The 20782-nt window shown below is 36.8% G+C and overlaps 1 protein-coding gene across 19 annotated transcripts in view; it reads right to left on the bottom strand.

Moving 5' to 3' along the window:
- Positions 1–20782, bottom strand: part of CLASP2 (cytoplasmic linker associated protein 2) — a 179859-nt gene that overhangs the window by 31825 nt on the left and 127252 nt on the right. For 14 of the 19 annotated variants that reach the window (XM_023752930.1, XM_023752926.1, XM_023752928.1 and 11 more), the window contains 5 exons: positions 17185–17247; positions 16136–16242; positions 12684–12928; positions 10041–10104; positions 7864–7866 (listed from right to left, as the gene is read on the bottom strand). In XM_023752930.1, the coding sequence (XP_023608698.1) occupies positions 7864–7866; positions 10041–10104; positions 12684–12928; positions 16136–16242; positions 17185–17247 (482 nt within the window). The remainder of the gene's footprint in view (positions 1–7863; positions 7867–10040; positions 10105–12683; positions 12929–16135; positions 16243–17184; positions 17248–20782) is intronic. The other 5 variants (XM_023752917.1, XM_023752922.1, XM_006087552.3 and 2 more) reach the window with 3 other exon arrangements.

The following is a 20782-nucleotide window of genomic DNA, read 5'->3' as shown; positions in this document are numbered from 1 at the left end:
TAAGCTTTCACTATACCAAAATCCATTCTGAAAACTATGCACATTCGAATGCCTAGGTCAACTCTCCAATTTTATCTGGTTCTTAGGAAAGAGAACCAGAAAAGTGACTTGCCCAAGGTTTCCACAGCTGGTTTTCGGTTGTGTTCCATTCATTCTATTGCTAGGTAACTTAGCTTATCTACTTTACTGTCATTCAACATAGAATTCTCCATTCACTTTTCTCCTACTTTGATTTCATTTACAGATATCCTTCCAATAATTGTCTCTGTAAAAGAAAGCCATTTCGCTCGGCAGGCATGGCTCAGTGGTTGAGTGCCGACCTATGAACCAGGAAGTCACAGTTCGATTCCTGGTCAGGGCACATGCCCAGGCTGCTGGCTCGATCCCTAGTAGAGGGTGTGCAGGGGGCAGCCGATCAATGATTCTTTTTCATTGTTGATATTTCTACCTCTCTCCAATCAATAAAAAATCTATTTTTTTTTTTAAAAGAGCCATTTCCTTTGTAACACTAATCTTTCTATTCTGTATTCTTGCTCTCTAAAGTATGGTCTCCTCCACTATATATTCTCACTTAAATCCTTTCCTTACAGATGCAAAAGACACTGTCTGAAGAATTTCTCCTTCAATTTCCATCCTAATGTTCCCACCAATAACCTTTTAATTGTGAAATGTAGTAGCTTTTCATGAACTTAGTATGCTTGGCCATTCTGAAGCTTGATACTGCTTTACTCTTATTATTTCCCTTCTTCTTCCATTCTTGTTGCCAGGCATTTTCCTTTGCATCCCCAATGTGGGTTGATTTAAGAGCCAGTCTTCCCCGATTCTCTTTTAAAAGGAAGTATGATCTTGACAGGGCCTTTCTGACGTAGCCTACTAGGTCTCATGACTTCTAGAATAGTTTTCTCTTTTGGCCTTCCTCAATCTATCAATCACACCATCATTGTAGGCACCAGGCCTTTCTTACCAGGTCTGGGGTTTTGTAGTAGGCTGACTTTAGTTTTTCTATTTCTGTATACCCGGGTGAAAAAAGCATTTCTGTAATAGACTAGATAGTACATGTTCTAAGCTTTTGCAGGCCACATGATGGTGCTTGTCACAACTATTTAACTCTGCTGTTGAAGCACAGCCACAGTATGCAAACACGTGAGCATAGCTGTGTTCTAATATAACTTCATTTACAAAATAGGTAGCAGGCCAAATCATGCTTCTTTCTCACCATAAAATTGTAATATCACTATTTTGATATAAACAAAAATTTTTAATGTCCCCACCTTCACTGTCTATAGGATAATGTCTCAAATGCTTAGAGGCATTAGTTAGACATCTCCAAACTGTTCTTGGACTATCTGGCAACTCTTTTTCCCTGAACACATCTCATATACACTCCTAGTTTCCTTCCATACTCCCCACTCACTCTATTTACACACAGTATGTGACTTACTACTACCACTTACATCCCAGCCTAGAAACTTCTTGGATAATAGCCACTGATTCTCCCTACTTGAAACTTGTGGTGGGACTAGCTTTTTGGTGCTTTTTAACTTTTTCTATATTTACATTATTTTCCCATCTGGAATATAGAAGATTTTAGAATAAAGACTACATTTTTTTACAGTCTTGCATCATGTATTTGAACCAAGTTCAAGGTTATTAGAGGCTGAGGATCAAGTATAAAGTTGTTCAATGAATGCGTAGGAAAAGTTCCTTGAAGAGTGAGAATTATTTCCTAAGGGAAACCTGCCTTGTAATTAACTGGTAGGTAAGCTTTTTTCTCCAATGAAGGGAAGATATGTAAGACTCCCTTTATCTCAGCCAAATTTAACTTCTTTTTCTTTCCTATAAACTTTCTGAATCTCCCACTTCTCTGGACTCAAGCTAGCCCAGCAGTTTCTTTCTTCTCATGTTAACATATCCAAAGTTGATGATCCTGTCAAGCTATTGCTATTTCCTTCAAAAAGACTTCTCCAGGCCCTAGCTGTTTTGGCTCAGTGGATAGAGTGTCGGCCTGTGAACTGAAAGGTCCCGGGTTCAATTCCGGTCAAGGGCACATGTCTGGGTTGTGGACTCGATGCCCAGTGGGGGACTTGCAGGAGACAGCTGACCCATGATTATCTCTCATCATGGATGTGTCTATCTCTCTTTCCCTCTCCCTTCCTCTCTGAAATCAATAAAAATATATTTTAAAAAGAGACTTCTCCGGGTCTCCTAAGTAAAAAGTTCTTTTGATTAGATATAATGTGAGCATAGCTGAATAAAAATGTAAACATGGTATTGATATTTTTCTAAATATAGAACTATATTATTATTTTTCAAAATACTTATATCCTATCAATCGTACTTACTAACTGGTAATATATAGCTGTCGTCTACATGTATCAATCTAAAAAATTATATTGGGAATTTCACATAATATTTCTTACTTGATTGCCCTATCACAAAGAGTTTATTCTCAGATGTTGATAGTCTCCTATTTCCTTATCTATGATTAACGGAGAAAATGAAAAGTGAATATGCTAATATAATACTAGGGCTAAAAATTTGAAGAAAATGTTGAGAATCATTGCTCTGTTTGCTCTTAAGGAATGACATTATAATATTAGAAAGTACATATGGGGTGTATGGAACTAAATTTTTAAAAGTTGTGAAACTTGGAAATTATGTATTAATAATTAAATGGAGCCAAACTTCAATGGAATCAATTTATGCTCCCACAAATCTCACAAATATAACTTATTGGAAAAAAATTATAATATTTGAGCTATTACAATTGAGGCAGCCTTTTCTTAACCTTGCTTGTATCTTAGGTGTGCCAGTCATCAAATACAGAACAGAAGAACATAATCAAATTAGATTAATTAGTAGATTAAAAAGCACATCTCCAAACAGAATGACAGCTTGCATAACTGCGAATAGCATTTCGTGGATTGCAAAGGGTCCAACACTGCATGAACTCTTCGGGAGAGAAAATAGAGAAAAAGGGTTAATTGCACAGTCATGCAGTAAAGTTAGGTTTCCAACAAATATTGAACCAACTTACTCTCTATTGAGAGTTCCAACACAGGGGACAGCATGCAAAAAGAAAAAAAGAAAAAAAAAGAAAAACACACAAATTAGTCGCCATCAATGCAAAGTTCCTGTATGGAAGAAAAACACTTAGAAAATAAAAGTGACAAATGTTTTTCAGTTGTATGATAAACTCAAAATAGTTTTTAAAACAAGAGCTCAATGAGTAGTATGGAAAAAGAGCATGTGATTTTCCTGTCTTTCTCTCTCATCTCCTTATCAAGGAAATTAAAAACAAAAAAAATCCCTTTTCCCAGACCCTATATCCTTGAGGCTCAACTTCTAGAAAGAATCTAAAACTAACAGACACCTGCCCCCACTTCTGGACACTGCCAACATTTGCTCCCAAAGCATGGCATCCAGAATTTTTCTTTATTTTTTCCTCCTCAGAAGCAATAGCTTTACAAATTATTTCTGTGAAGGCTTGGAACAATTACTATTGTTTGGAAGCAAAAATTAAGTGTTTATACTACAACTTTTAATTTTTCCCAGATAAGACGAGTGTCATGGTCTCCTGACCCTAGGACCATAGGCAGCTCAGTACCTAGAATACTCTCTAGGAGACCAGATGTGACCGTCCAGGGTGCTCAACTGTGTCCCATTTTAGTAGTCCCAGGCTGAATTTCTACCCTCGCTGTTCAAGACACAGGAGCGTGACTTCAAGAGGTAGAATGGACCACACAGATCATAAAATGCCAACTGAAAACAAGCACCTCAGTGAAGGTGGATCTTTTCAACTAGTTCCTTCAGAGATAAATGCTAGAACATAGAATAGCTTTTGGCATGACACTCCTTACACTTGAGGGGAAAATGGGTCTAGAGCAGTCAAAATAAAAATCATCCCTGAATTCCTTAATATTTCAAACTTATTAAATTTAATTTAGTTTTTAAAAACTTTTATCATGCTTGCTGTGTTCTAAGGGCTTTATAGATATTAATTCACTTAATCATTGTCACAATAATATGAGGTGGGAATTACTCTATATTAACTCTATTTTACAGACTAGAGGCCCGGTGCACGAATTCGTGCATGGGTGGGGTCTGGCCAGCCCAATCCGATTGGGGCTGATCGGCCGGGCCAGCTGGGGGGAGGGGCCTCAAGCAGTTGGCTGGCCAGCCCCACCCCTGATTGGGGTAGGGGTGGGGGTTGACTGGGGGGAGGGGCGGTGGGCAGTTGGCCAGCTGGCCCCGCCTCCTGGTCGAGGGGAAAATTTGCACATTAGGCTTTTTTTATATAGGATTAGAAAACCAAGGCACACACTGCTAATAAGTGTTGGAGGTCCAATCTGAACCTAAGCAATCTAGCTCCACTATGCATATTTGTTATCACTGCGTGTACTGCTTCTCTTATACAATTATTAAGGGGCTTTAAATTATACATTTGTAACTTTATGGTCTAAATTACTGTCACACATGTATTGTGGATCCCTTACTTCCATACTGGTATCTGAAGTAAAAAAAAGTTTATTTATCAAGTTATAGATATCAAATATTTTCAGCCTGCAAACTCTATTTACCAAATACCTGGTACATTACTTCTGTCCCAGGAAAGGAATCCAGCATCTATTTCAACTGTATTCAGAAAGAGCTCTTTTCTAACCCTTCCTTTCTGGGACGTCTGCACTGTACAATGGAGTTTGCCTGACATTTTAGTTGGGCTCATATCCTTACCCTAACATATATCAGAAGAAAACATTCTGGGGGCTACAGCGGGTGACGAAGGGATGAAAGGAGATGGGACTTTCATGGATGCTCATAATTTGATTTTCTAATATCCCTTTCCTGCGGGGACAGCAGGTGGTCTGTCATGCTGGGGAAGAGGAGAACTTTCAGTTATCATGGAAGCCGGCTACTATCCAGAAGCTATTAGCATAGAGACTGATATGCTGACTTCAACCTAGAACATGGGAAAACCCACCCAATCATGCTCATGGTGTGAGGTATCTCCCCAACATTAGGGCCCATTCTGGGGGCAAGGCTTCAGACTGTTTCTGCCCTGTGAGCTTGCAGAGAAGTGATTTCAATTCAGCGTAAAGAGTTAACCCAGACTTAAAAAAAAAGTGTCCCTGATAGCATACTTAAAGCTATAGGGAAAAGTGCTGGCACATGTGGGGAAATGAACAATGCAGGCGGGGTTGAGATGAAGAGGCAATAACAAGCCAAAACGATAGGCTTTGTTTGAACATTTTCTTGAGTAGTCATTGAAGTGCTGTAAGCTAGTAGAGAAGATTTATTTACCTTTTAGAAAGATTGCTAAAGAAGGCAGTGTGGAGAATTCAGGGATAAAAGGTGGAGAGGAGGTACAACAGGCAAAAGATGATGGTGCCCTGAATTAGTAGTGGGAATAGAGAATTATTTAAACCAGTGGTTCTCAACCTTCTGGCCCTCTAAATACAGTTCCTCATGTTGTGACCCAACCATAAAATTATTTTCGTTGCTACTTCATAACTGTAATGTTGCTACTGTTATGAATCGTAATGTAAATATCTGATATGCAGGATGGTCTTAGGCGACCCCTGTGAAAGGATCGTTCGACCGCCAAAGGGGTTGCGACCCACAGGTTGAGAACTGCTGAACGGTCGAATCAATTAAGATTGAGTGAAGCCCGGATGGCATGGTAGTTGAGCATCAACCTATGAACCAGGAGGTCATGGTTCAATTCGCAGTCAGGGCATGTGCCCAGGTTGTGGGCTCGATCCCAAGTGTGGGTGTGCAGGAGGTAGCCGATCAATGATTCTCTCTCATCATTAATGTTTCTATATATCCCTCTCCCTTCCTCTGAAATCAATAAAATTATAATTAAAAAAAAAAAAGAAAAGATTGAGGGAAGTTTCTAGAATGATGCCCAAATTCTTCACTTAAGCAATGAGGGGACAGTGGTTTCATTGTATGAGATAAACCAGTGCATGAGAAAGAATAGCTTTGAAGCTGAAGATGACCTGTAGTCATGTGACTAAAAGTTCAGGAGGAAAAACGGGCTTTAAGGACATGTTTGAGAGTCATTAAAATGAAGCGGGTAATTTATTCTTCAGAGAAGGTATGAAGTTGAAAGAAGAGGGCCTAAGACAGTCTCTAAGTCAACACTAACATTTCTAACACAAGCAGAGAGATAGGTGTCTGAAAATAAGAGCAGAAGAAATGGTGTGAAAGAGACTAAGTCAGGCACAACAGAAGGGGAAAACCAGACCTCTTCCTCCTCTCCCACAGCACAGTCCTTAAAAGGACAGAAAGGACTCGTTGAATAAACTCATAACAAAGTTGAAAAACAAAAAGGTATGGCAATCAACAAACTAAAATTTATGAGAAATTCCTGACCACGCTGATGAGACCATATTATCAAGACACAGGACACACATTGTATTTATGTAGCCAAACAACAACTTCAAAGTAAGCCCTCCTTCCATTTCAATAGGAAGAAAGGTAGGAAGAATGGGTTGATGTGTAGTTAAGTTTGCTGTTTTAGAGTTAGGAAATGGAGTAAGAGGACAGGACATCTACTTGGGGCATGAGATGGGTGGGGAGGTGAACAGGGCTTGATTTTTGAGGACAGACTATTTGACACGGTCTCCACGGAGGACAGAAGAGAAAGATGAGAGGAAGAGAATTACCAGGCAGCCCTGAATAGTTAGACAAAAATCACAGGTCAGAAATGGAGAATGGCTGGGATATATAGGAATACACAGGGATGGTTTCATCTCCAGCAGGGGCTCAAGTATATCGTTCCAACCTTCAACCAGTAGCATGAGCCCCTTCAGTAAAAGGTCTTTAAAAAAAAAAAATTGGCCCTAGCCGGTTTGGCTCAGTGGATAGAGCGTCGGCCTGTGGACCAAAGGGTTCCGGGTTCAATTCCGGTCAAGAGCATGTACCTTGGTTGCAGGCTTCTCATCAGGACCAAAGCCTGGTCGGGGCTCATGCAGGAGGTAACCAATCGATGTGTTTCTCTCACATCGATGTTTCTCTCTGTCTTTCCCTCTCTCTTCTACTCTCCTTAAAAATCGATGAAAAAATATCCTCGGGTGAGGATTTAAAAAGAATTGATTTGAGAGAGGGGGAAGGAGGGGACATCTGTTTGTTGTTCCATTTATTTATGCATTCACTGGTTGATTCTTGTACTAGTATGTGCACTAATCAGGGATCCAACCTGCAACCTTGGCGTATAGGGTCGATGTTCTAACTAACTTTGCTACCCAGCCAGGACTTAAAGGGTCTTAACTCTATGTTTCTATTTTAGTGTCAGTAACTTAAAGAGTTGATATAGAACAAGAGCCAGCAAACTGCAGTCTGTAAAAGAATGGTTTATATTTAAAAATTTTTTTTAAGTCAATAGGCCAGTTAGTGACACATGAAAATTATATGAGAACTAAAATGTCAATATTCATAAAGTTTTATTGCAAGCCAGCCATCTTCATTTATTTATACATTGTCTATGGATGCCTTCATGCTATTAATGGCAGAGTTGAATAGTTATGACAGAGATAATTTTGGCCCACAAAGCCTTATTTACTATCTGGCCCTTTACAGACTCTTGATAAAGAACAAAACTGTATTTGAAAGAAAAGTATAAAAAACAGTTGCTTGATATGGAAGGTGCAGCAGCTGTTGACACTTTATAAAGATACATTTTAAAAAGGGGTGGGGAGCCCTAACTGGTTTGGCTCAGTGGATAGAGCGTCGGCCTGCGGACTGAAAGGTCCCAGGTTCGATTCTGGTCAAGGGCATGTACCTTGGTTGCGGGCACATCCCCAGTAGGAGGTGTGCAGGAGGCAGCTGATCGATGTTTCTCTCATCGATGTTTCTAACTCTCTATCCCTCTCCCTTCCTCTCTGTAAAAAAATCAATAAAATATATTAAAAAAAATAAATAAAAAGGGGTGGGGAAATATCTGCTATTTTAATAATATCAGGACATAATGCTAAAACTCGAAATCAAACCTTTAAACTCACTATAGTGATATAGCTTGTTTATCCTAGTAAATTACATTACTGGCAGAGCCTCCCTTGGACAATCACCAAAAACGAGTTAAGCAAAAATCTTCCAATTACATTTGTCCTCACTGAACTAACAAAAAATCAAACCAGACAAACAAAGCCAGATGGGTCACTAAGAATTGTTATAAAATTCTACGAGGAAAAACTAAAAAGTCCCCTTCCTGACAATTCTAGGGAGGGCTGTAGCTGGTTCTCCACATCTACTAAGGGAGGCCAAATAGTTCCTTTACCAGCATCAAACTCAGCTTTCTTATTTTATTTCCAAGAGACTCTTAAAAAGTGTTTCTCCTTACTTCATGTTAATTGTAGCATCCAACTAAACTGCAGTATTGTCTTGACAATCAAAAATTGTGACTTCTAGAAATAAACCAGGCTCAGTCTTCTACCTTCCAGGAGGAATAAATTATTGAAGATGTTTTAAAACTTTTCATTTTAAAGTTGTACAGATTATTAATTAAAATATCATTTTAGAAAACAAGTCCACACAGATCATAACTGTCTTGTCCTTTGGCTTGTATTGCCAACAAAGTACATCAACAGTTAATTTGATCAGAATTTATAAAAAAATTTGCATTAAGGCAAGTCCTACAGCTGTAAATAGTGGTACCAATCAATGTCAGTATAAAATGGTACAGTTACCTACCTACAGTTTGAGAGTTATAAATTTTTTTTAATATATTTCTTTATTGATTTCAGAGAGGAAGGGAGGAGAGAGAGAGATAGAAACATCAATGATGAGAGAGAATCATTGATTGGCTGCCTCCTGCACACCCCCCAGTGGGGATCGAGCCCGCAACCCAGGCATGTGCCCTTGTCCGGAATCGAACCTGGGACCCTTCAGTCCGCAGGCCGACGCTCTATCCACTGAGCCAAGCCAGCTAGGGCGAGAGTTATAAAATTTTTAAAGTTTTATTAAATAAACTGCTTTAATCTTTGTCTTTAATGAGATTTTTACATTCTTGGATAAAATAAATATACCTTCTGATAGAGGATACTATTTTAAAAGTACTATTTTAAAATGTAGGTAATTTTTAATCTTTAGCTGGATTTTAGATTAAAGTGGGATTTTAATATTTTTAACCAGTGTTGTTAAGTAATGAAAAGATCAGAGATAGAAAAAAAGAGAAAATGATATGTGCAACAATAAAATGAAAAAAACAAAACAAACAACACACAGTAAAGTGAAATTCATTAATATTTTTCTTATAATTTCCCTTCCACATCTCCCTCTCATCTGGGTTAGAAATGCTCATGTAGATACCTGGTGTCTGTCCTAAAGGAAGATATATAATAAAGTTTCACCATTGTCAAATACACTGCTGAAAACAAAATAAATGAATACATTTTACAACAGTACTATCCATCAAAGTAAACCAAAATTTCACAATACATATGCAGATTATGTAGAAGTACTTAATCAAATATGTTTTAAGTGACACTAAAAACTGAACAACATTCTAAAAATTTTACGGACTATTTCAATATACAAATTGCTTCTTTCAGATTACTATCGAACTATGGATAAAGCCATATTTTGTGTTTTTGTGTTATTTAATAAATTTCTTTTCTACAAAACTGTTCTTTTAAGATAGTATATGTTATATTAATGTTGTAATAATCACAGAAGAAAACTGAATAAAAAGTTACAAACTTACCCCAATTATTTCCTTTATAAATAGTGGAATGTTTTTAAATACAAATACATACACTCATCCTGACTAATTTATAAGAGTCCTGCTTGTTACTATACCCTTCAGTTTGTAGTCTTAGACAATCACTCTTCCAAGAAACATAAATGATTACCAGAGAGCAACTTCTAAATTATGTATGATAGAAAACAATTTCAATTATGTTTGAAAAGATTATTACAATTCTAGGGCAATAATAAAAATGGATTTTTGTGTTTTTTTTGTTATTATTTTATTTCTTTTCTGGGCAATATACAAATGACATCTACAGGAGTAAATAATCTTAAATACTAAAACATACCTTGCCATGAGGATCAGCAAACATTCTTGTGAAAATTTCACATAGTCTTTTCAGTTCAACTCGACTGTCAAAATAATAAAGTGGCTAATTAATATCTTGCTATAGGAAGAAGTCATTTAAAATAACCTTACATATAATTGGGCTTAAAAAAAATAAGCCCTCAAAACTGAGAAATTTGTAGGATTTACTTGTTAGAGCTAAATATAAATATATAAATACAATAATAATTCTGTTGCAACCCACTTTATTTTAAAAGCTGAAAGTTATAAGAGAATAGAATTATACTTCATTAATGTAGCATGACAGGGAAAACGGTACAAATGTCATTCCCAGAAGCTTATCCTTTTAAATGCCAACATGTTTTCTTAAATTCTGTCATTGAGGGTTAAAATCTTTCTCAAGTATGCCTCCTCCCTTGCCATTTAAGATGATATACTGAACCTAATATTACCCTAATTCTGATGGGACTGGGGACAATATTACAGTGACTTACTGTAGTGACTCCTGAAATATGATATGCAAACATTAAACTATATTAGATAGTATATAGAAAAATTTTCATTTTAAATTATCTAGTGCTAATACTTCCTAAAATAAATACGCAGCTAATAAAACCCTGGTATCAAGTCAGAAAGTAACCTTTTATTATCCACCACACTCAAACTTACAAATTATCTGAAACTAGGCTCTTAAAAGGGAAGACTATAGAGGTTTAAAACATTACACAGATGAAAGATAAGAATTCAGGGGGAAAAGCAAGCAAAAGCTATCAGGAAAATAAACAAAACTGAAAAAACAAAACAAAAAAACCCCCCACAAACTAAAAACCTATATAAACTTCTCTCCTTAGAGAAATTCATTCCAATTCCATTTCATATTACTCTTAAATTCACGTTACACAAACACTAAGAATATAGCTTAATTTTCAAGTGAACATTAATTCTTTCCTCACACTGAAAGTTATCAGGAATGAATTTTAATAAACCAGTCAGCTTGAATATTCTGTGCATCTTATTTATTTTAATTTTAAAAATTAGTAACATTTTTCATTTAACTTCTATTTGTGAATAAAAAGTTGCCTTTTAAAATGTTTTTTGCCCTGGCCGGTGTGGCTTAGTTGGTTGGGCATCAATGAGTGCACTGACAGGTTCCTGGTTTGATTCCCAGTCAGTGCACATGCCCGGTTGCAGGCTCAACCTCCGGCAGGGGGCACGAGGGAGGCAGCCAATTGATGTTTCATTCTCACATCAATGTTTCTCTCTCTCACCTTCTCCCTTCCTCTCTCTAAAACAGTGGTTCTCAACCTGTGGGTAGCAACCCCTTTGGGGGTCGAACGACGCTTTCACAGGGGTCGCCTAAGACTATCGGAAAACACATATATAATTGCATATTGTTTACAGTAACAAAATTACAGTTATGAAGTAGCAACAAAAATAATTTTATGGTTGGGGGTCACCACAACATGAGGGGGGTCGTGGCATTAGAAAGGTTCAGAAGCACTGCTCTAAAATCAACTTAAAAATCTTTTTAAAAAAGTTTCTTGCCCTAACTGGTTTGGCTCAGTGGATAGAGCGTCGGCCTGCGGACTGAAAGGTCCCGGGTTTGATTCCGGTCGGGGGCATGTGCCTTGGTTTCGGGCACATCCCCAGTGGGGGGTGTGCAGGAGGCAGCTGATCGATGTTTCTCTCCCATCGATGTTTCTGACTCTCTATCCCTCTCCCTTCCTCTCTGTAGAAAATCAATAAAATATATTTAAAAAAAAAAAAGAAAAAAAAAAGTTTCTTTAGTCCAGCCAGTGTGGCTCAGTAGTTGCGTGTAGCCCTATGAACCAGGAGGTCACAGTTCAATTCCAGGTCAGAGCACATGTCTGGGTTTGCAGGCTGAATCCCCAATGCGGAACGTGCAGGAGGCAGCTGATCAATGACTCTCTTTCATCATTGATGTTTCTATCTCTCTCTCCCTCTCCCTTCCTCTCCGAAATCAAGAAAAAAAATCTCTTTTTTATAATTTTTTTTTATTGATTTCAGAGAGGAAGGGAGGAGGAGAGAGAGAGAAACAGCAATGATAAGAGAGAATCATTGATTGGTTGCCGCCTGCATGCCCCGCACTGGGGATCGAGCCCACAACCTAGGCATGTGCCCTTGACCGGAATCAAACCTGGGACCTTTCAGTCTGCAGGCTGACACTCTATCCACTGAGCCAAACCGGCTAGGGCAGAAAAAAATATTTTTTAAAAAAATATTTCTTTAAATGGATTAAGTGAATTTGAAAATTTCTTAGTATAATAGTACAGATGGTCCTAAAGGGCTGAAGATTAGGAAAATATTTTAATACCACCTTCTAAACTCAGGACAAGTCTGTTCCTACACCAGTATCTCTAAAGCAGTGGTTCTCAACCTTCCTAATGCTGCGACCCATTAATACAGTTCCTCATGTTGTGGTGACCCCCAATTTCATTGTTACAAATTGAACATAATTAAAGCATAGTGATTAATCACAAAAACATTATGTAATTATATATGTGTTTTCCGATGGTCTTAGGCGACCCACAGGTTGAGAACCGCTGCTCTAAAGTGTTATAGAAACCAAAGTCAAGTCAAAAAGTGCTAAATAGGACAACTATTTTAAGATAACACAACTCACCTCAGTGTTCTCTGATTTTTTAGTAAGTTCTGCAGACCCAGAAGGCCTTCTTTCCTTTCTGACCAGTTGGAACTAGCACACCTATTGAGGACTTCTGCCACATCTTCAGTCTGCCTCATATACGTAGGAATACTACCATTTCGAGAACTGTAGGAGCGCTCTGAACAAGCACTAGACGCATCACTGTTGGCATCATCATCTGAATGCATTCCATATGACTCATATCTTCTTCGAGCAGGTTTTTTCTGTTATATACATAAAGATTCTTAGTAGGGGTAGCTAAAAGAACACTGGTATTTCACAATTTCCACTGATACAAAAGGACTGGTTTTTGTTTTAAAATCAGTACAAAGCATGCTGCTAAATATTTTAATGATATAATGTCAATATTTAGTTTTCCTTCAAAAACCATGTTTAGGATTTAGTAGAAGATGAAATATTCTTTAACTATGGAAAGTGGTAGAAGCAGAATAACACTCTATCGAAGTTCAGATATGTAAGTGGGAAATGATAAAAAAAAATGTGGGTTTTCCTTTTCTTTCTTTTCTTGGAAAATCAAGGATTACCAAATTATAAATGAGCGGAAACTGTACTGGAAATCTGAGTTGGTAAGAAGAAAATATTACCTTTTTAAAGGATGAGGATGGATTAGGAAATGGACAATAAATTAAAAAAAAAAAAAAACCTCATGTAAAGTTCTATTTTTCCTATCTACATCTCTTTCTTCTACTCTTCTTTTACCTCCACTATCATTTCTCTTCCACTCCTTCTTTCCTTATACCCAACCCTCATGTCGTCTTGAAAAGTAAAATATAAAGAATGATGAGAACCTGTTTTGCTTACTATTATTTTTAGGAGGCAAGCTCCTTGATGGTCCTCTGTTTTCCTAATGTGTCTATACCATCTATTTGAATAAATATGAGAAAGAATATTTAGATTCCTTTACATGTTTATTATTTAATATATGTAACTGCTAATTATACCTTGCATATCAAAAGTGAAATTAGAGAATAGATTATTTGAGATTTCCTTAGGAAAATTAAAAGCAAATCTTTATGTAATCTAATATCTGAATATAGGCTGCTGAGAGGTGAAGACATTTCTACAATACAGGTTAAGCACTATTATTTAAAATAGTTCCAGATGGCTATAAATTCTCCAAATTCTAAAATCTAAAAGAAATATAATTTGAATCAAATTAAAAAATTATATAATGACGTTTCCACCACTAAATGCCTCATATTAATTCAGAGATGCCAACTTAATTTAGAATAGCAGTAATGTGACATTTTCTGTGTCGAGCTCCAGGATCAGTTTTGTTAAAGATAATCAGTGTGAATGACATCATCTATTTGTATGAAGTACTCAAGCTTAGAAGATGAGAACCCCAATATCTACCTATTCTTAATCATACATATAAAAAAAGACAAGATGTATGTCTAAAGATTTTATTACTTCTACTTGAAGTTTTTATAGAATACTACCATCTGTTAATGTGATAAAGGAAAGAAAAAGTTACGGTATCATAAGAGTTCATAAAGTAGCAATGTCTATACCTTAGTCCGCATGTCTCCTAAGAGCTGAGAGCAGTAAATTTTTAAAGAGAAAAATTAAAAATAATGAAGAACATTTTGCTACACAGCACAATGAAGTAGGAATACATAATGCTCATAATCAGAAACATTAAACTTTTTAATATATAGATACATAAGAACAGCTTATTAGCAGGCTATATCTTTCATCTTACCAATATCTTTTAGTCCAAAAAAAATATGTAAGCACAAAAATATTTCCTTAACCAGTTTTCCCAATTTAAGTCTTCTATTTGGATCCTTTTGTTATTTCCAAAGTTAACTTTATTCCTTTAATTTTTTCCAAGGTCCAAATTGGGTTTGGAAAGTCTTTTCCTAACTGATAGTTATAACTGGAATACCTATACTATGCAAATAATGGAAGTAGATAGAATCAATTTATTGGGATTTAGCTTTTAGCCCTGGTGGTTAAATATTCCCCATATAAGCCAAACACAAAATCTCAACATCTTAGTATTATAAGTAATATTTCAATAAAAACCTCATTCAATTCATAAAATTTATGTGAGCAGAATTTAACTGGTAAATCATCTATTTAAAAAGAAACTAGAAAATATGAATTGAAAAATCATAAATTTAAAACATCTTACTGATTTAATATCATCAGAACAAGACGTGATCAATATAGCCAATGCCCAAGAGAACCAAGTTCCTACCTAGTTACATTACTTTATTTAAAAATAATCAAATGGCGGAGATAAAAGGAAAAATTAAGCACATATAGATTGTCAGAGCAGAATTACATATATTATTACATTTATTACATTACAGTGATGACAAATATTTTTTTAAACTTTTAAAAAAATTTTTGGCGAACCTATATTATATCAACACTGGTTAAGACTGAGGTATAGTTTTAAAAGGTACAATGTATTTTTAATTTCAAAACAAAGTTGAGGCCTTTTGTAAGTTTTGGGTATAAAACTGAGAAAGTGCTTCTCACACATGGGATTAATATAATTTGAAAAAGGAAGTGTCATACTGAATTGACTTGGGAAACTTGAATAAGTCCATTATTTTCATTGTTTCAAATGACACTTTCTTCATAAGTTTATATGAGAAAAACAGCAGTGATATATGTACCGCAGTCTTATGAAAAAGTTTCATCTGTACATTATGTTTTTATTATTTATTTATTAAATATATTTTTATTTATCTCAGAGAGGAAGGGAGAGGGAGAGAGAGATAGAAACATCAATGATGAGAGAGAATCACTGATTGGCTACCTCCTGCACACCCCACACTGGAGATCGAGCCTACAACCCAGGCATATGCCCTTGACCGGAATCGAACCTGGGACCCGTCAGTCCTCAGGACGACGCTCTATCCACTGAGTCAGACCGGCTAGGGCTGTACATTATGTTTTTAAAGCTCACTTATATGTGTCAAGCATAAAGAGCCAGAAAGATATATTAATTAAAATATATCTTGAAGTTGTACTTTCTCTCAGCTCTGAAAATACAAATAAGTAAAAAACTAAACAAAATCCCACTCCAAACTAAAACAATCTCCAAATACTCAAGGTTGACTTAGCCTTGAAATTATATGCTCATAGTGTATATATTCTAATCTGTCTGCCCTAACTCTGTGTATTATATAGTGCATAAAACACATCACCAGATTAGACATCAGTATTTATATTTTTGATATCCTATCAATTACTATTGGCCATCATTTAATTTCTGACCAAATAAAGATCAAGAATTAATTATACTGCTTTTAACACTGCTCGCATTTGATCTTCCTAGATTCAATCCACAAGAATTTTCCCACCTTCCTTCTGACTCTGTGGACTGGCTTACTCATACGTTAGTTTCATAATTAGAACATCTATAAAGATAAGAAAATAAAGAAAAGTACCAAGGCATCTGCTACTGCCTCCTCCACATCAGAACCCGTGTTCAGGACTCGCATGGCACTGACAGAAGCTGACAGTCGACTTGATTGGCTGATCCCATATCCTGGACCTAGTTCATCAGAAGAAAGAAAAAAGTTTTGAGAGAGTCATAAATGTTAACAGTGTCAGGTTAGTAATTTTAAGATCCTTAAGGGGGGAAAAAAAAAACCAATGGGGAAAGCATTTTAAAAGCAATACAATATTTTCTGATACATATAGTTTTTGGTCAAAAAATGGTAAAGGCAATTAAAATTGCTGACAATCTGTAAAAACTAAATTTAAAGACCAGTGGTTACAATACATTCACAATCAGAAGGTGGAAGAAAGCATGGCTGGCCGACCAGGAGCTTACAAGTCTGTAGCATTGTAATTAGTCCAGCTCTTAGTCGGGCCAATCTCCTCCACATAGGTGAGACTAGAACAAATTCAATCCTCAAACCAATAATGATTATTAAGTTCACTGAAGCCACACCAGGACTTTACAAGAGAAAAAACCCTCTAATTATTATCTCCTCTCCTTCAAGACAGGCTGAATTCATTCTACAACGAAGACATATCACTTGGTATTTGTTAAGTACCTACTAATAAGTGCCTGACATTCTGAGGTATGTGAAGACAAACCAGATGGGTTCTCCCCCTTAGCCACTTTCTATACCATCATGCACAATTAAAACACTTCATCCACCATTTTGGTTTTTTTTTTTTAATGTACAAAAATGAGGTACATAACTGAGAACATAAAACAATTCTATATTTAAAATGACATAACTTAGATTATACAAAAGAAAAATGTCCATCTGCCAATGAAAAAAATGTTCAAATAAGGTTGCTAAAGGGGAAAAAATTACTTGGAGGAAAATAAAAATACCACAAATGATTTATTCTCCAACAAATTAAATTTAAATAAAAAACAAATTGATTTTAAAACATGAATATTATTCAATGGAAACTGAAAGGGACAAAAATCTGAGATGAATGCACAGATGAGAGTGAAAATGTACTCATCCTTCACCTGAGGCCCCATACACATCGGGGGCGTAGAGGGCACCAGTAGATCTGGAATGGTGTCTGGAGGCTGGAATAACAGGACCATACAAACCTCATCTATTACCACAGAAACAAGGAATAGTGGCAGCACTACAGTCAGGCAAGGAGAGTTAGTTAACACTGGCATTACTTTTAATAGTTAAGGGTCAGAATATTGCCAAACAGGGTAACTGAACATTAGCAATACAACATCATCCTTGACACACAACAGATCTTACACCTAAGGGGACAGACAATCCCACAGGAGACAAAATAAGTATTCAAATGGAAGGAAATGTCAAAAGTACAAGCATGAAACAAAAAAATGAACACTGTAGTTTAAAAAAAAACCACTATGGTAACTAGTAATCAATAATAATCCTATCTCCTCCAATCCTAAACCCAATGAAAGTTATTACTATTCTATTTTATAAATAGGTAAACTAAAGCATAGAGAGAGATTAATTAACCTGATCAAAGCCACGCTTGTATGTGATATACCTCAGTATCTTACTCTTTCAAGGACTAGTATCTCACACTTACCATTTTCACATTGTTCAAAAGATAATATACATCATTTATGTTAACATAAACATTTTCCATATAGTTCATAAACTGTAAGTTCTACATTCAGTAGATTATTTAAATATTAAAGCACATTTGAGCATCAAAGAAAGAACATTACAAATTTAATATTAAAAAAACCCGGAAATGTGTGAAACATCTCCATGCCCTTATGGCATGTTTCGCTAAATCTAAATTTAGCATATTTAAAATTTTAGATCCTAAAATCCACAAGATCACCATAAAGTCAGTATTTTTCATACATGTAGAAACAAATAAGTCAGGAAAAAATTCATTTTGATATCTAACAAAATATATTACTTTTATTCTAAAAGTTACTCTTCTTCAGATATATTAATTAGAGCAGTTAAAATACTTTTGTTTCATAAATCACTCTTTCCTTTGCCTCAGGAACTTAATGAATAAGAAAATGATAAAAAATATTGAGGAAAGGATTAAACAGAAATAATGCTGCACAAAATGCTTTATTAAACCTTGAAAGATGATTCATTTATTGTTAGTAAACATACTCATATATAGTTTTTTTTAAGAAAATTTATTTTTATTGATTTCAGAGAGGAAAGGAGAGGAAGAGATTAATGATGGGAGAGGATCATTAATTGGCTGCCTCCTACACACCCCTCAGAGGGGATTGAACCCACAACCCGGGCATGTGCCCTGACCAGGAATCGAACCAATGGCCACTTGGTTCTTGGCTTTATGCTCAACCGCTGAGCTACACTGGCTGGGCATATATAGTTAGTTTTAATTTTACTCAATAGAAATAATTTCTATAATGGTGAGACAGAGTTGAATCAATATAGCAATGCCTAATGGATGAAAATCTCTGTAAAACTTTAAGTAATTAGTAGTTACCTGTTGGTGAAGATAACAGGGTAAGAGACAGCACTCATGTGCTTGTCATAATTTAAGCCTTTCTTAGTTCTGGAAAAAAATGGAAACGAAGGGTGCAAGTTTCAGGGAAGTTCAGCTTTGCTCAGCTCTGATTGATTTGTGATGTTTTAGGGCCCTCACACTGGCCATGTGCTACCACTGAATAAATGGCAAGCTATGGAATCCACCCGTTAAATGGCAATATTCAAGTTAGAGGCAACAAAAAAATTCACCAAATAAAGTAAGGAGAGCAGAATACAGGCAAATACAGCAGAAAATGGGAACGAGGGATAACCTCACCTCTGGGAATGCTACTCCTAAACCCTGTGTAACAAACAGGGCTTATCTGATACCTTTACTATGCAGTATCTATCTATCTATATAAAAGCCTAAGTGATCATTATGACCGAACGACTGGTCTCTATGACGTGCACTGACCACCAGGGGGCAGACACCCAATGCAGGAGCTGCTCCTTAGTCGGTCAGTGCACTCCCACAGCCAACCTCCCACAACCCCTCCCCCCTGCCGGCCAATTCCTCCCCGCAGCCGGCCAGCCTCCCATGGCCCCTCCCCCCGGCCGGCCGGCCAACCTCCCATGGTCCCTCTCCCTGGCTTGCCAGCCCCCCAATAGGCCTCGATAACCGGCTAGGCCGAGGGACCCTACCTATGCATGAATTCATGCACCGGGCCTCTAGTCTATAATAATAAAAGCATAATATGCTAATTAGACCAGACGTCCTTTCGGATGACCTTCCGGACAAAGCTGGGGCTCCAAGGGAAGCCCGGGTGCCAGGTGCCTGCCGGTGGCCGGAGGGAAGCCTGGGTCCTGGGTGCCAGAGGGAAGCCGGTGCCGGCAGCTGGGGGAAGAAAGGCCTACTCTTGCACAAATTTCGTGCATTGGGTCTCTCGTATGTAAATAAAAGGCTATAAAAGTAAGTTCTTCTAAAACTATAGTAAATAATTAGTAGACTTAATATCCTTAACTAAAACAGGATATTTCATTAGAATCAGGAAAACTGCTTCCTTTATTAAAATTTAAGTGACTTAAATTGTCAAATGGAAGCTTTGAAATGAATCTAGAAAATTAATGGCTAGACAACATATCTCTTAAAAATAGACATTAACAATGCTTATTTTATTTTAGTTAGTTAGTTATTGTGTTAATCCTCACCTGAGGATATTTTTTCCATTATTTTTAGAGAGAGTATAAGGGAGGGAGAGAGAGGACAGGATGGAGGGAATGAAAAGGCAGGGAGGGAAGGAAGGAGGGAGAGAGGTAGAGAGAGTAGAACATTGATGTGAGAGACACATCGATTGGTTGCCTCCTGCACACACCCCATCTGGGGCTGGGGGTTGAACCTGCAACCCAAGTACATGCCCTTGCCCAGGAACTGAACCCACAACCCTTTGGTGTATGGGCCAATGCTCTAACCACTGAACAATACAGGGGTGGGGCAACAATGCTTGTTTTTTTTAAATTAATTAATTAATTAATTGTTGGTTGTAAATTTCCTTTACTCTCTATTATACAGATTTTATTTTATTTTATTTTTTTCGGCCGAGGTCGCGCTGTGGACCACCGATCCCAGCATCTATTATAGAGATTTTTAAAGTAGAGACACATGTTTTTGTTTCTTCTTATCTTGTGTTTCCTAATAATACTACAGTATTATCATTACACAAATGCAGGTGTTAGACCATTAAAAAAATCTAAGATCCTAGAGCCTAACAGAACTATTTCTAAGTGAGCAATTAGAGCCTCAGGGGAAGAGGTGCAGGAGCAGCAACACTGGTGGCAGGCACTTCTCTGAGGGGTTTTTCGTACATTCTCTCATTTACACATTTTATAAACAATCCTGAGTACACGCTACAAATTATGCTAGTTTTACAGATGAGGACATCCAGGTATAGAAAAGTTACAGAACTGGGGTAAGAACTTAGGCCATCTGGCCCTAGAATATATGCTCTTAACCCTATACCCACTCTATTTCCTTCAATTCTTGAAGGTGCACGCTTATTTTATACAAATGTGTAATTTATTTTACTTCTTAATGTATGTGTGTACATATGTGCACACACACAGATACTCCACAGACTAAAACTACTGCATATGAATTAAAAACAT

This window comes from Myotis lucifugus, unplaced genomic scaffold, assembly GCF_000147115.1.
Source record: "Myotis lucifugus unplaced genomic scaffold, Myoluc2.0 scaffold_39, whole genome shotgun sequence".
In the NCBI taxonomy this organism is placed as follows: domain Eukaryota; kingdom Metazoa; phylum Chordata; class Mammalia; order Chiroptera; family Vespertilionidae; genus Myotis; species Myotis lucifugus.
The sequence above is the reverse complement of the archived record's forward strand: the minus strand, read 5'-3'. Positions and strand labels throughout refer to the sequence as shown.